Source organism: Mesoplodon bidens (genome assembly GCF_964165515.1).
Source record: "Mesoplodon bidens genome assembly, chromosome: 11".
NCBI classification, from domain to species: Eukaryota; Metazoa; Chordata; class Mammalia; order Artiodactyla; family Ziphiidae; genus Mesoplodon; species Mesoplodon bidens.
In genome coordinates, this window is record NC_138167.1 from 73,033,115 (window position 1) to 73,049,959 (window position 16,845).

The 16,845-nt window shown below is 37.3% G+C and overlaps 1 protein-coding gene across 1 annotated transcript; it reads right to left on the reverse strand.

Annotated features, from left to right (window-relative positions):
- Window positions 1-291: 291 nt before the first annotated feature.
- Window positions 292-16,368, reverse strand: TMEM263 (transmembrane protein 263). The gene is made up of 3 exons (XM_081249659.1): window positions 16,155-16,368; window positions 6,413-6,482; window positions 292-3,392 (listed from the first exon to the last, which is right to left on the reverse strand). The coding sequence occupies exons 2-3, from the start codon at window positions 6,474-6,476 to the stop codon at window positions 3,106-3,108; spliced, it is 351 nt and encodes a 116-aa protein (XP_081105785.1). The 5' UTR covers window positions 6,477-6,482; window positions 16,155-16,368; the 3' UTR covers window positions 292-3,105.
- Between the last annotated feature and the right edge of the window lie 477 nt (window positions 16,369-16,845).

The following is a 16,845-nucleotide window of genomic DNA, read 5'->3' on the forward strand; positions in this document are numbered from 1 at the left end:
ATTTATGGACAGTGCCTGGTAGGTAAGTAGATGCCCAGTAAATATCAATTTTCTTCCTTCCTCCAACTGGCTCCCATCCCTTTGAGTCACTTCTGGCCAGTAAGAGGTCTAAGTTGGTTCCACAGCTGCTTAGGACAGAGGGAAGTGTGCTCCCTACTTTATAATTCCTCCATCAGTTCCCAAATTTTAGACTGCAAAAGAATCACCTGCAGAGGTTGTTAAAGTGCAGTCTTGGATCCCACCCTGCAGAGATTCAGCAAGTTGCAGTCAAACCCAGAAATCTGCAGTTTTAATCTTTATTAGAGTTGTTTAAAATATATTTGTATTTCATTGTTGTGTTGGCATCAAAATTCATATCTGGAGATGTTCTGTCATGTTTGTGCATTAGTATCAAAAAATTTAAAAACTAGCTACAGTACTTTCTGACTTGCTATATAACTAAAATTTTAAGACTACCCTGTTTTAAAATTTCCTTTATTTCCTTATATCTTTATGAAACAGTTCATCTTTTGCAGATCATAGTGCTTTATTAAAGATTCATGTCTTCTTTTCCCATTCCTTTAATACAAAAAAATTTATTCAATCATCAGTTATTTTCATCTGACATTTCACTAAGTACAAGATTCATAACATCAACATTATTAGATCAGTCATTCAAGTGGGTCACACAAGTTTATCCTCATTGTGCTGAATACCCACTCAAAAGATAAGCTGAATAACAGATGCCTCCAGGTGTATACAACAACAGCCTTATTAGCTTCTTGAAGTGAACTAGTACTGTTTAACAGGTCAAATTGCTAGTCTACGAAATAAACTGAAAAAGACTCAAGTGTACAGCTTTACATATCATCAAATGGCAAGTTCATTTCAATAAGAACGTCTACAACTAACTTCATTTGTACAAGTTCTCTGCTATCATTGCAAAGCCTCTCCTGAACAAAGTTATAATTTAAAATTTAAACAAACTTGATGAGATAAAATGTACCAGGTGGCTTTTCTGTAGCAGAAATTAATTACAACCATTTTTCCTCAAGCAGTTTTAAAGACAAGCAAAGTTGAAAATAAATATTCAAGCATATAGTAAACTAAAGTCTATATTTAGAAATTCAGGTACAAAGCACAGCAGAGCCGATAAAGATAAGAAGATAATTTAGAAATAAACTAGCAATGAAGCAATAATTTCTTTAAATAGCAGGAAACAAATTCTCCAATACCATTACTTAGATCATTATTTAGTGTTCATCCATTAACTTTGGGTTTTTTTTTTTAAATCCCCTTTGCTAATTATGACATTTGACCAGATATACCAACAAATATACATTTAATCATACTGGATGAAATAAACAACAATTTAATTTTTGATTAACTCCCTAATGACTTTCCAGTTTTGTATATGGTAGAAAGGTTCAATAACCTTTGTGGATTTACTTCAATCCCTGCTGGTATTTATGAAAACTTTTAAAAGCTAAGTTTTGTTCTTACCCATTTGTTGATCCACATTATTAATGTAAAACTCTTAGTGGGTTGCAAACAAACACTTAAGCTTTGGGTGTTGGAGTGATCTAAGTTCTCAGGAATGCTGTTTTGACTTACTCCAGAGCATCACCTCCTTTCTTCCCCTTGCCCGTTAAAAAAAAAAAAAAAAAAAAAAAAAAAGTCTGCAGAATGGTGGCAAATTTCCAAACTTAAGTGAAGGAAAATTAAGATTTTTCAGGCTGGGATTAAACCCTTAGTTAAGAGAAATGCCACTTTTAAAATTTTTATGAAACTGAACATGAAACCAAAAAAAGATGAATTCCAGCTAAGTCATATTCTTTTAGAATGAATGAGACATGATGAGACGTTAATGAGACACAACACACTTATCATCCGTAACCAAAAAATTCTATTTCCTGCCTGAAGTTGACTTGGAAAATGGTACAAAGTTTACAGCTGCTTTAAAGGAGTGTAAGATGACATTTTAAAAGCCTGTCAAACACAGAAAGCAGTTACATATATTTTACATTCAAAACTAATCTATGGAGCCCATTCCATTCAATTTAAGTCAGCCCCCACACATCTGTGGCTGCTTTCACTGTGTTTTTTGAAAGGGGTACTGCTAGTAATTTAAGCCATCCTGGAGACAAAACAGGTGTGAAGAATTTTTTATATCTTGGGATGCTTCTTAAGAACTTAAAATGATTTATGTTTTCCTCCTTAATATGAAACTCTTTTATTAACATAGCTTCTGACCAGCAAAGAAATGTTCCTTAGGCACTGTGAGGTTTATTAATGATGGAGCATGAACCCAGGTTGAAGTGTACAATTGGGTTATAACTACTGACAGTTATCAAACACTATCCTATCTGCTGAGAGCAAGAAATGCCTTTATGCCACTAATCCTGAGATTCTTGAGGGAAAACTAATTTCACAAACGACTTCTGAAAGAATCCATATATAATAATAATCCTAAGAACTGCACATATTCAGGGTATTAGAAAAGATGTTTTTCTTTTGTAAGGCATCAATGATTAAATTAATATAATGCATATCTAACAAAAGATGGTTAATACTCATAAAACCATGAATCTTTTCTTTTAAACTTCTCTAGTTCCTGCTACTTTTACCATCTTAAATAAGAAAAGAATGCCTCTTCATCTAATCAACTATGGTTATTAAAAAAACTAAGACATCTGAAACTATTAGGCACATCATCAAAGGTACATTTATGTAGGTCAAGGTTCCCTTTTTAAGGGGCAGATGAGTTACCTGGCACATTATACATATGGAACTGTAAAGATCATCCACTAAATTCAACTTTCACATTTTTAGTTAAACTGAAAGACTTATGTAGTAAATATTCAAATATACCTTATCTTCAGTTACAGCTGAATAAGTGTAACATTTTACCAGATAAAAAGCTGGAATTTAAGTATGAGAAACCTTCATACACTGTGCTAGTATTGGTCTCTTCTTTTTAGACAAAAGCCAGTCAGTCATCAATACTTTCAACACAGCAGTTAGAAGATAAACGTCCAAAACAGGTGACTTTGTTGTAGTCCATAATTTAGCAATTCAATGCCACTGGCATCATAATGCTGTGGAGAACAAGTGTATCTCCATATTTTAGTCAGATTTGTCTTTCTTCTTTCCTGTTAAGGGCACTTTGTTTACAACAGCAGAGCCAACAGCTGTAACACCTCCAGCCACAGCAGACATGCCCCCTTTCACCAGCCCTATTCCCATGGAAGGCACAGTTGTAACAGCTGTTTTGGTCACCTCCAGACTCTTTCCACCAATCCAAGCCACACCACCAATGGTGGCACCAACGGCTCCCTTTGTAACACTGAAGATACCTCCAGTCACACGGGACAGCATGCCTGGTTGCTCCTCTGGGTGATCTTTCATTGAACCTAATAAGAGAAAATATCGTAAGACAGTCAAATGTAAGCCTTTATAAGAACAGTACAAATCACTGAGTAACCTTCCTAACAATCAGCAGATTGTATTGAAAAGGTCAACCACATAAATACATATCTGATCAAGACATCAAGACCTCTTCCCTCAAGGGTATAGTTGTACATGTTTTTAAAACATCTTGGTCCAATGCTAAGTCTTAGTATCTATGAGAAGAAATGCTTTAGAGACTAGACGACTTTCATAAAATAGAAGACTTTTAAATGTCTCCTTGATTTACAGTTTTATTGCTGTTAATAAAAAAATCTTTATTTTATATCCTAAAAGGAGCATGAAAAAATAAAAAGATAAATATATTTAGCCCTTATTTCCTTGATAGAATTCAATCAGTCATTACTGAAACAACCTTCTTCATTTAAAGCACTGGTTCTCAAGGTATGGTCTGGAACCCTTGAGTATCCCCAGGACCATTTCGGGGTAAAAACTGCTTTCATAATAATATTAACATGTCATTTGTCTTTCACTTTCATTCTGTCACCAGTCTAAAACAGAATTTTCCAGAAGCTAAATGATGGGCAGTAACACAACAGACTAAACACAGAAGACTAAACTGTGAGAATCTAGCTCTCTTCTATTAATCCAAATATTAAAGAGATTTGCAAAAATTTTAAAACAATGTCGTAAATTCTCTGGTGGTCCAGTGGTTAGGACTCTGCACTTTCACTGCCAAGGGCCTGGATTTGATCCCTGATCGGGAAACTAAGATCCCACAAGCCGCACAGTGTGGCCACAAACAAATAAATCACCCTGCTCACAATTTTTTGTTTGGGAAAATAGTTTCATATTTTTCAAAAAATATGTTAATTATGTTAATATGTAATGGGCCTACTGAGTTCTTTTCATAATAAAATACTTAATTTCTGTTTTTATTGTTAATATAGCAAATATCAACAAAGACATAAGCTCTTTGGAATCCTCAATTTTTTTTAAAGTAGAAAGCATCCTGAGACCAAATAATTTGAGAACAACTAACTTAAATATATTTGGGTTTCTATTCTATGTGCTCCTTAATAATGTATTTAAAGAGCTAATATTATATGTAAAAATAGGAAAATTATTCATCACTTAAAATCCTGTTACCTATATATAATCTTTTTTGTAACATGGAGAAACCAGAGCTATGGTTAATACTTCCACTGCCTCAGTAATTTTTATAAGAGTATGTGACTTAAGTATCTAGTTTGTAAAAACTCTTCATATACTCTCAGAAAAGGTAACATCAGTATGAGAAATTCAGATTTATTGTCACTAGTCTTTTCTCTTTGGTTTCTTTGTCTGTTTAATAGAGGCACTCAAACTGGAATGTAACCCCAAACTCCAGCATAAAATGACTAGCAGGAAGATTTCATAAAAATTTGCTTCTGCCAGCCTCAAACACACACAGACCTTTTCTCCTCCATAATCTAATGACTCAGGCAGCAACAACACATGAGCAATAGTGTTTTTTAAACTTCATGAAAAAATACTTGGTAACTATACAGTTCAGGCTATAACCACTAAAAAGGTATAATCTCACACAAGAAAGGTAAATTCTTGGGTACGTAAGTTCAACTAAGACACCCAAAGCTACTATAACCTAGCAGAATGTGGTTATCAGAAAAGGTAACATTGGAAAACCAACAATATTTGAAAGAGAAAAAAAATCTGAAAATTGAGTTTTTTTAAATACACAGACAAATTTACCTTGAGTAAGATTTTCTTTTCACTGTTAGGAGATTTTACATCCTTTCACAGGAAGAAAGTCTCATTGATTAGTCAAAATAGCTCACTGATGAAGATATAGCAATGGCTAAATTTATAAAACCAACTGTTTAATTGAAACTGAGTAATAAGCATAGTTAATATAAAATTTTAAAATAGCTGAAATTAAAGACTTAAGACATAGATAAGCATTTGAATATATTAATTATAAAATTATGATGGAAAGGATTACGTAAGTGGTCATTCTTTTGTAATCAAGATTAGTAACACTAGGAAAAGGGGGGAAAATCTTGATTTGAGGATAAAACAGATAACTACCTCATGCTGAATACCTCATTAGTATTATCCTGCTATGCCAAATTTGGTGTACATGCATTTAATGAAGACAATTTTTCTTAGTGAAATCAGATAAATACTAATGCTGTTGATCTCTTAATTACAGTGTACCCCTTTTTAGAAAATTACAGTGTACTCTTAATTACCACCATATAAATTATCCACTTTGCAGACTACTTTTAACAGGTTGCCAATATAAAGACATCTCTGAGGCTGTTCTCTTCCTTAACAATCATGCTCCTGGACAGCCTTTATCTCTTTCCTGACTTGTTTCTCATAAGTTCTTCCTAACTTTCTCATTGAGCCCTAACTTTTCTTTTCAAAACTCTAGACTTCTAGTCCTTAAAAATAAAGAGAGAAAATAAAGAAAACAGCTAGTCTGTTTCTGTACATAGTGAGGACATGCATGTGTGCATTTAGTGTTTCCAAAGATTTTTGAAGGTAAGAATAAAATGATTCCTGATGTCACAATTTTCACACCAAAAAATAAATTAAGCAGACTCTAAAACCATGTATTAAAAAAGGAAGAGTTACCCATTATAATGTAATGAATAACAGGAGTTTAACAACAAATCTCAAGTGCCTCTTGAAGTGAGTTTTCGTATGCATGACATAACCTAGTCCATCCTTCCTCTGCACCTCACCCAACTCTTTACAAATTAAAGGATACTCGTGAAATGGTCTTAAAAGAATAAAAGAGTAGCAGAAAAATATTGATAGACCTTATATAAAAGTTACATTGTGTCCCCATTTACCAATATCTATGCTTTCTTATTAAAAGCTAAAAATGTTTAAGTATTTTTGGAACACATTTACTGACGAGGAAAACAGGTTATGTTACTTTAAAGTTAATGAAAACAATCAGAAGTTTAATTCACTAGGATTTTTTTCATTCTTAGTATTACAGATGCATACTTACCTTCTGGTGGTTCATCACTAAGGTATGATGGGATTTCTTGTTGATTTTTATCTGTCTGATTCATGATCTCCTAAAAAACACACACATTTCATTTTAATTTCAACATCTGAGACTACCTCTTTTTATATGCTTGATCAAGACTTAATCCACTTTATTCAGATAAACAACATTTTACTTATTTTTTTTTTTTTATTTTGGCTGAGCCGCACAACCAGGGATTGAACCCGGGCCACAGCAGTGAAAGTGCAGGATCCTAATTACTAGACCATCAGCAAACTCCTGATAAACAACATTTTTAAAACAACCATAACAAGACCACTTCACCTTGTCTGTCTCCTACTTTGTGGTGTTTGAGAAATACTTTCAATTATACTAGTGGACAACATAAATCTTATCTCAAATCAAGCAAAGATTGGCAGGCATGGTACAAGCTTTCCTATGTTGTTACTGCTGCTTCAACTTAAATTGAAAATTAGCAACTGAAAGAAAGTTGGAAGGTGGGGGTTAGCAAACAAAAATTTTAAGTGCCTCCTCCTACAGAATTTATTTCACAACAGACTCAAAGAAAAACCTATACTATGAACTAAAAAACATGTTCTATCTGAAAATTTCCTCAAAAACATGACATTCTTCTCCTATAAAGATGACAGCACCAATCTGAATCACTAAGAGAAGGATTTTGATTACTTTTTTATTGTTACTTTTAGAACTCGTATGAACAGAAGTAGCAAAAGAATTCAAAATCTACTATAAAATATATAGATATAGATGCTATAGACTATGTCTAAGTACAAGTAATAATGGAAACTAAGAAATAAAATAAGCTATGTTGGGATGGAGAACACATAAACTTTCTTTTCCCAATCTCCTTACTACCTTAAAATATTTGATTTTATATTCCATTGACTAAGTAAAGACTAAAACAAGTCAAGATTGGTCTAAAAGCTTTCTTGCTTGGCCAGAAAACTAGGGTTGTGATCCCAGTAGTCAACTAAGTATTTCTTAGTCATAAAACCATGAAGCCTAAATTATTGCATCTATACATATATAATACAACAGATTTTAAAGGATATTGTAAAATCCTGCCATCTGCAAAACAACATGGATGAACCTTGAGGACATTATGCTAAATGAAATAAGTCAGACATAGAAAGACAAATACTATATTATGTCACTTATATATATGGAATATAAAAAGGCCAAACTCATAGAAAGGTGGTTGCACGGGGCGGGCGGTGTGGGGTAGGGGAAATAAGATGTTGGTCAAAGGGTACAACTTCCTGTTACAAGAGGATTAAGTTCTGAGGACCTAATGCACAGCATGATGACTATAGTTAAAACTACTGTATTGTATACTTGAAAGTTGCTACGAGTAGATCTTAAAATGTTCTCACCATAACAACAAAAGTAATTATATGAGTTGAAGAATGTGTTAACTAAGCTTAATCTGCTAAACATTCTGCAATATATATGTGTATCAAACCACTACATTATACACCTTAAACTTACACAATGCTGTATGTCAATTATATCTCAATAAAGCTGGGGAAAAAAAGACTATTGTGAAAACTGCCAATGTACTTTATAATACGCTGATTAAAAATTTACTGAGTACCTACTAAGGGTCATGTTTTAGGTGCATGGGATATAGCTGTGATCAATACAGACCAAAAAAATCTCTGCCATCATGAACATTCCATATTGGCTAGTGGGGAAGACAATAAATAAATATTCAAAGAATATACTGTATATCAGATGGTGTTAAATGCTATGGAGGAAAAGACATGAAGGGGAAGAGGATGTGATATTTTAAATGGGAGAGTCTGTGAAGGCCTCATTGTGGTGACATCCCACAGGAGGTTAAGGACACAAGATATCCTTTCTGCCTTGAGGGCTCTTGACCCAAGAGCCCTCAAGGCAGAAAAAAACAGTAAACACAAAGGTCCTGAAGGTAGGAGCTTACTACAGACAAGAAGGAACAGCCAGAAAAATGTGGCAGGGGCTGCAGCAAAAGGCAGTAGAAGAAGAGGTCAAAGAGTGAGGTCTGGATGACATAGGCCCATACAGGCCATCGTGGCAATTAGCTTTTTAACTCTGAGATGGGGAGCCAGTGAAAGGCACTGACCAGAGTGGTAATGTGTTCGATTTACACTTTTTAAAGATCATTCTGGCTGTGTGGGGAGAACAAGCAATCAGAAAGCAAGAACAGAGACAGAAAGACCAATTGGGAGACAATGTTTTCAAGGCTCACACGTATTGCAACGTTTATCAGAACTAATTTTAAGTGGTCAAAGAAGGGTCAGGGAAGTTCCCCTTTCCTTATGACTCCTACTGCTTTCAGCACCAGATGATCAGATAAAAAGTCATTCATATTTCCTTCTATATTTCAATAATTCAGGCAAAAAACACTGGTGGCAAATGAGGGTGGCAGAGGTAGCAGTGTGAGAAGTGGGATTTTTCAAAGGTAATTTAACTTCATGTAATTCAACCTGAAACATCTTTAAAACCTAAACCCTGTATAACATGAGACTTCACTGCACCCCACAGCATCCAGGAGTATACGTCCTGTGCTTAAATAAATATATTTTAGTTGCTCTAGTGAAAACCCTGACTCAGACCACTGATCAAGAGCACCTAATCTTATGCTGGTCTGGTTTGTCTATTTAGCATTATCATCCCATATACAGTTAAGATTTTAAAAGTAACAGTAAAGATATGTAATCTCTGACAAAAAAAAAAAAAAAAAAAAAACCTGAAAGAATATCAGCTGATGCATTACTGGGAGAAGGAGTTCCTGATTGATTTGCCTTAATTTTAAAACTCCCTTAAGCCAGAAATTTAATTAATTAATTAATTAATTAAATTTATTTCCATTCATATTTATATTTCTTTATCATCATGGTAAGATCATGAGAAATTATACAGCGTAGTGTTTAAAGTTCTGGGATCAGAGAGCCTGCAGCTGAATCCCAACTTGACTATAAACCATATGGCTGAGGACAAATAACTTCATCAGATCCTTGCTGTTCAAGAAATAGAAATTAAAGATATTCTAGCCCTAACTCTAAGATGAGAATACTATTTAACAATTCAAAGCAAAACATGCAGAAACTCTTGGCAGAATGGCCAGAAGTGTGTGTGTCCCCTCCTGAAGAACAACTATTTTGGAGTCACTTTCTTCCCCATTGGACTGTTAGTTCCAAAAGGAGAGACACTTTGTCTAGCTTACTCAACACTGTGATCCCAGTATCTGTATACCAAGAGATCATCTGGCTGATCAACTAATCAACAGATGTCACAGTATTCTGTACAGAAATATGGGGATACTATATACACACATACATCTTACATATTTTAGCTGGAGTTTTAAAACAGGTGTGCTAGTAACTGCATACATTTTAAAACTGCTTTTCTGTATATATCCCACAAATCTCTACCAAAAGTCTTAACCTTTTCCTCCTAATACAGAATCCCTTTTAAAAAAGTAATTTTTCCACATATATCTTGTAATTTAAAAAAGAAAAAGACCATCATTTTAAAAGAGAAGAGCTGCTTTATACAATGATAGCATAAAAGACGTATGCAATTCATCTAAATAGTATGAACTGACTTTATTCTGCCAGTAGCCAATGAGGAGCCATCAGCCGAGTAACACTGTCAGATCTGTGTTTTAAGAAGCTAACTAAAGCAAGATCAGATGGAAGGACACAGATTAAATCCAGTAAGTGGCTACTTGAGTAGTCCAGTGAGATGGAATAGCAGTTTGAACTCTGCCAATTTTTCCTGTCTAAATAAATGTTTGGACCAAAATCCTAGGATTCACCCTTGACTTCCTCTAGTTTTACATTCCCCTCAAATCATCGGTAAATCCTCTTGCCTGAATAAATCCAGAATACATCAGCTCTACTGCTACCACTTTTAACTAAACCATCATAATCTCTTATTTGGACAACTACAAAATCTCTTAACTGGCCTCCAAGCTTCCGCCTGTGCTCTTCCTTCAGTCTAGCCATGTCATACTCTGCTTAAAACCCTCTCCAACTGCTTCCTATTTTGCCCAGAATAAAATCCAGAGTCCTTCCCTTTGCCTTTGAGGGCCCAACATCTAATACCCCGATAGCATCTCCTACCACTCTGCCTCTTGCTCAACCCAGCTTGGCAACATGGGCTTCCTTGCTCATCTTTTCCTGAAAGGCTCTTCCCCAATATATGTACCTGACTTGATTCCTTACTTCCTTCAGGTCTTTGTGCAAATGTCCCCTTCTCAGAGGTCTTCCCTGACCACCTTATAATAGATTAGCACCCTCCTTTCCCTATCATTTTCACCTAACACACTGCTCTATTTTCTTCATTCCTTTATTTTCACTTAATATATATGTTTACTTTGTGTCACTCACAATTAGAATGTAAGCTCTATTGGAACAAAGCTTGGTTTTGTCACTGCTCCATTCCCAGAGCCTTAATTAATGCCTGATGTGTGGCGGATACTCAAATACTTGACTTTTTTGTATGAAGTAGAACATAACTTGGGTATTAATGTGAGATAAAAGGAGAATATAGGGTGTAAAATTTCTAGCATGAGAAACTAAATAGAAATGATGATGAAGACAGGACTGGAGAGAAGATGGACATTTTTTTAAATGTTTATTGTGGCAAGAACATTTAACAAGTAAGTGTACACAGTATTGGTGACTATCGGTTCAGTGAAAGGACTTTTTCTTGAACAGCTATTTGAGATGCCTTCAGGGCATCTACAGGAGACTTTTAGCAGGCAATTGTATTTAAAAGGGCCTGAAAGTCAGCATGAAGTCAGAGTAAGAGTTGAGGTCCTGAGAATGGTCTGAAGTGACACCTGAAGCTGCAGGGGGTGAGTGATATGATCAAGGAAAAGAGTAGTAAGAGAGCAGACCGATAAGCTTATATGGACTGTTCATGTTTAAGAGGTGAGCAAAAGAGAAGCCAGTAAAAACAAACAACACCTGAAGATAAATAGTCAAATGAGACAACCTCATGGAAGGCAAGAGATGAATTTACAAGCTTCCTAAAGATACAACAATGCAAACATTAAAATAATTTATGAAGATCAAATACTATGGATAAATGTTAATGTTGTATTTAGAGGATATAAAAGGCATGTATCATATAATACTATTTTTTTTTAAGTGCGCATAAAAAGACTGAAAGTAAATATACCGAAGTGTAACAAAGATTGCCACTAGGGGTAGAAATTATACATATGGGGGGAATAAGTATATAGTATTTCTACATAGAGAGAAATATATATACTTAACATCTACATTTTAATATTCTACCATAAGCATGTATTGATCTTGTAATTAAAGAATAATACATATTTTTAGGTCTTAGAAATCAGTGATACTCATAAAGGATATTTTTAAAGATGATACAGTTCATCTACCTAGTTACTGTAGGTAGTTATTGTTATCCTCAAATCAAGTTGATCACCTAAAAAACAATATTCCTGAATCACAAAATGCTGACTTGAAGAAAAGATCAGTTTTATTCACGGTTATGTTCCCCCACCCTCCCCCAGCCCGGTCCTGACAGCACACAAAGACCTCCACTCTTACAGCTCTTTTCCCTGATTTACAGTTTGAAAATCATATTTATACTCTTACCATTTTTTTTAAGTACATGTTTTGGTTGTAAGCTGACACCTAGTATTTGTGTAATAAATGGGATAAAAATATCATCTGTATCCACATTAACTTTAAGCATCATAAGAAAAGATGCATACCAATATATGGTCCAAATTTTTGGTTTAAAAAAAAAAAAGATAACTTCAAGCTAGATTCATGCTCTTCAAATGTACTTCTTTAAGAATAGGCAGTGCTATTCCAGGGGCTTCAAGAACCACAGAAGAGACATGAATTTTACTATACAGTAATTTAAAATAGTTTTGCTTTTAAATATACACTAATTAAAAAGTTAAATGAAAAGTGCTTGGGAATTTTTTAAGACAACTAGACTTTCAAGAAATTTCGTTCTTGCCTGGAGCCTCTTTAGGGTATACTCTCAGATTCACCAGCTCTCTCATCCCTGCCCAACCACGCTCCCGCCTCCCCTGAGTTTATGGTCGCTCTTAAATTACATTCACAGTTACTTTTACTAATGTTACCAAGAGTTGCAAATAGGATTATCAATAAAGTAGAAAATCTGGAGTTGTGCAGGCCAGAAGCCTGGCTACCTAGACCAGAAGAAATTGGCTTTGAAAGCCCTAAGAGGCCACAGAGATTGATTTTTGTTTTGTATACATATATTTTAATGTTTAAGTTTCTTGTATATCACTCGTATTAACAGCAAGTATGTAGTATTCAAATTCCTACAGAGCTCTTAGGGTAATAAAAATTATGCAAAAGCTCTAAGTATATGGAATATATTTTTCTGAATCCCTAATTTGATCATAAGACACCAAGTTACCTTATAAAGGTATTTTTGCTAAAATCCTTAACTATCTGTAATGTCATCTATACTTTTTACTCACATAAACCTTTCCCAACCTCTACATACATATATGTGCCAAACTTTTAGTGATATTACCTCTTTAGGATATTATCACTTTATCACTAGGAGAAATGCTTTTTATATTACCATGCTGTTCATTATCATCATTACATTTTTTTCCCTTAAATTAGGAATTGTGAAGACAAATATGGCCCTAATCTCCTAAAACTGGAAGAGGTAAATAATCTGCTTAGTAAAATTTTAAAGCACACACGTAAAGACAAATAACAACTGACAGTAAAAGTATCAAAAAGACCACTTAAAAATGTTACCCTTAAACAACATTATTGAATTCTATGCAAACCATCTGCCCTAAACTCAACATATACTTGGGTCCCTGCTATGTGCCAGGCACCCTGCTAGGCACTAAAGGTTTTAGTGTGATTAAACACACACAGGACTACACTAAGCCAGAGTTTACAATCCAGTGGTTATATACCTTACCAGCGTTTATCAATTTAGTTGCATTCAAAAACAAAAAAAAAGTCTGCTCTATAGGAGGAACTCACAATGCACAGAAATTTCTATTAAAAAACATAGTTTCTTAAGGAAGGCAATAAAGACAGAAAACAGCCTTGAGATCAGGACAAATAGTTTAACTTACTCTATGGACACAAATCAGTTTTACCATTTGGTCCTGACATGTGAAGAAACTATTACAGTACCAACGAAAACTGGTCATGTTTCTTTTTAAAGAAATTATGAAATGTGAAAGAGTTCTTTGCTATAGACTGCAATTCATCAGCAGTTCCTTTAAGCATTTTAGGCCAGGGAGAAATAATTCTTGTCCAGTACAACAGTATCATAGATAGAGGCAGCTGGTAAATATATTGAGCAAGGATTTATAACAACACTATTCCCTAGAGGGTAATTTCTTCTAATAATAGAAATAAGTGAACAATGGACCCCCCCTTTTTTTTTTAAAGGAAAACAGGTGAATCAATGTTGTTTGTGGATATCTGTAACATTTTATATATAAAGTTTTCATTAATAATAAAAACAAAATCTGAAAACAGTACTCAAATGTGCCTATGGCAACACCCCTCTGTGTACCAAGGGAAGTTAAGAAGCACAAATACATTGTATATGAAGCCTAACTATAAAATGCAATGCACAACAGTTTACCTTCAAAGCCACTTCAAAAATTTCTTATTAAACAGTAACTGCCAATTTCCTTATAAGAAAAAGACTATAAATGAATTAGCTAAATTCTTCTACATATTTTATATATAGGAACTTTGCCACATCCTCACTCCTATGCTTTAGCTTCTTTGCCAAATAACTATAAGGAGCTTCAAAAAATACATTTATACAGAACTTTAACTCACATACACCAACAAACTGCACATATTAAAACACCAGCTTACTGTTTTTAGGCTTCTCTAGTTAACCAACTATCCTGAACAGGCTGCTTTTAAAAATGGCCCCTGCCCATTAAATCAACAGCAAGTGAACTACAAGAAATGCACTGAATGTGGCAGGAAAGAAAAAGTAATCTGCCAGTAAAACTTACACCTAGTGACAAGTAACAACTGACAGTATCAAAATGGCAATTTTTAAGTGTTGCCCTTAAATGAAACATTAAGGAGAATTACAATAACCTATCAAACCAAATAACCAGTACACCAGTCATTTTCACTACATTATACCTCATTAGTTCAACAGATATTTGTGTCCCTACTGTGTGTCAGACACTGTGTTAGACACTTAAGTTTCAGCCTGAACGAGAATGTCAAGGCCCTACTCTGAGAGTGTTTATATATAAACCAGTAAGATACCTTCAGGAAGTAGCAAAACAACAACTACTCAATGACTAAAACAAAGAAGGTAAAGATTTTCCTGGTGTTTAAAAGAAAAAAAAAGAGAACCACACACAAGAACTACTTATACTTTTCTAACGCTGTTCTCTACATAAGGGCGTATTTTTACTGAGCTTGCTTTCTAGTACATATGTTATAACAAAGACTAAAGAAATGAAAGTGAAAAACATCAAAATAGGATGCATGAGTTTATTAAAAGTTATTAAAAGTTACTTCCTTCTTTCTTTCAATATACCTGTTGATGTGATATCAATATTCCTGGGGAGCCCTTTAGAGCACCCAAACCAGTGGAAGTCTTAAAGGTTAAACAACAGTATAGAACAAATAATCACAGAGAGTAAATAAAGTGTTTTCATTTGGAATTAGTTCACAAGGGCAGAATAAATCAAATAAACTCTCCTCCTTCTCTAGGTGTTTCTAAACCTTTGCCGGTGGCCCCTTCCGGAGACCCCCTGCCCCCCACTGATCCCTTTGGGCACTAGCAAGTTTCCTTTTATTTTTTTTCTTAAGCAGAGGGAGTGACGTGGCAGGAGAGGCAGAAAATGACCCTGTAGGAGCCCTGGCTAGGGCTGAGCTCAACACCTCCTCCCTCCGCTCCACGTTGTACACCCAGCAAACCCCACTCCCACAGGGTTCCAGAATTCCTATGTCTTCTAACGTACAAGAGGCGATCTGTTTAGGAGAGGGGACCTGATCATAAGTGGGAGCCTGGGGACTAGTCTTGAGGCTGCGTGTGCATAGCAGGCACGGTTTTTATTTAGACTCGGGAGGCAGTGATGGCACTGGTGGGTGCTCCAGCAGTCCCCCAGTCACCCCCGGCGCCGTCAGCGCCTCTCTCCACTGCTACACTTCCAAGTTCAGGTTAGGTGTGGGGGTAGGGCTACCTAGGAAGAACACTGAGACTGTCCACTGTTCAAGGATCGTGTACTTGAACCCAAGAGAGTGGTTTATCAACAAGTTAGGAGTTAGCGGGGCGGGGAAGCCCAGCACGCAGCCCCTCTGCCGCATCCCTCTCCTCTCGCAGGATGCTGGCGCCCTCCTAACCCCATTTCCCCGGCCTGATACCCCAGGAGCTAAGAAGTCAGGCGGAAGCGTCCAAGGAGGGTCCCCAATCTCAAACCACGGCGGGGGAGTCAGAGACACGTAAAAGGGGGTAGCCCGGCCAGCGAACCTCCACCCGCCCCCAACATCGTCCCGCCCCTCCCCCTTCCCCGCTAAGCAGCAGCCCCCCCCACCGCCAAAAAAAAAAAAAAAGGCCACGCTCCGGGTACCCAGGCCCGGGCAGGGAGACGGTGAGGTGTAGAAGAGCTAACAGAGCTAACGGAAAAAGGCAACAGAGAGGAGGGCAGGAAGAAGCCGGGACGGCGCCCCCTACCCTCCCGGCCCGACTTACTCACCGCCGGGTCGGGGGCCGGCGCCGGGGCCGGGCGGAGGATCGGGCAGCACCTAGGAGGGCTGAGGCGGCCTGAGCGGCGGGCACAGGCCGGGGCAGCTGCGGGCTCCGGAGACGCCTCCTCTGGCTGTGGGGCCAGAAGACAAGGTTGGCGACGGTGCCTTCTGGCTGCGGACGTGGCGCCGGACGCGACCCGCCCCCTCCACCGCCTCCTCCGCTCCCGCCTCCTCCCACGACTCGCGCTCCGACGCGCACGCGCACCCCGAGCCCCTCCCGCTCCTATCCGGCACACGCCCACCCGTTTCTCGAACTGCCCAGCCCTCCCAGCCACCCCCAGCCTGTCGCCTCCCGACGTGCGCACGCGCGAGGCTCCCTCCCACCCCACAGGCCAACTCCCGCCCCTTCGCCTGCCTGGTGACACCGCGAGAACCCAGGGCCGGCCTGTGCGCGCCTCCTCCTGGGCCTCCCGCCCCTTTTCCCCGCCGTCCAATCAGATCGGGTGAGGGGCACGGAGCCTCGAGAACCCGTAGGCGGCGGCCCTGCGGCCCGAGCAGTAACGATTGCGGCTCCCCGAAGTCCCCGTTCCGCCGCGAGTAACGGTCGGTCCGAATCCCGAACCTTCGCCCTAGGGAAGTTGAGATGGTCGCCAGTTTCTCCGACTCTTCGCCCGGGGTCTCGACATTCCCTTACCTGCT

Coding starts and splice junctions, on each gene's coding strand:
- TMEM263 (XM_081249659.1), bottom strand. CDS start 6,476: ATGAATCAGACAGATAAAAATCAACAAGAAATCCCATCATACCTTAGT. Junction 3,393..6,412: donor TAGTGATGAACCACCAGAAG/GTAAGTATGCAT, acceptor TTCTCTTATTAG/GTTCAATGAAAGATCACCCA.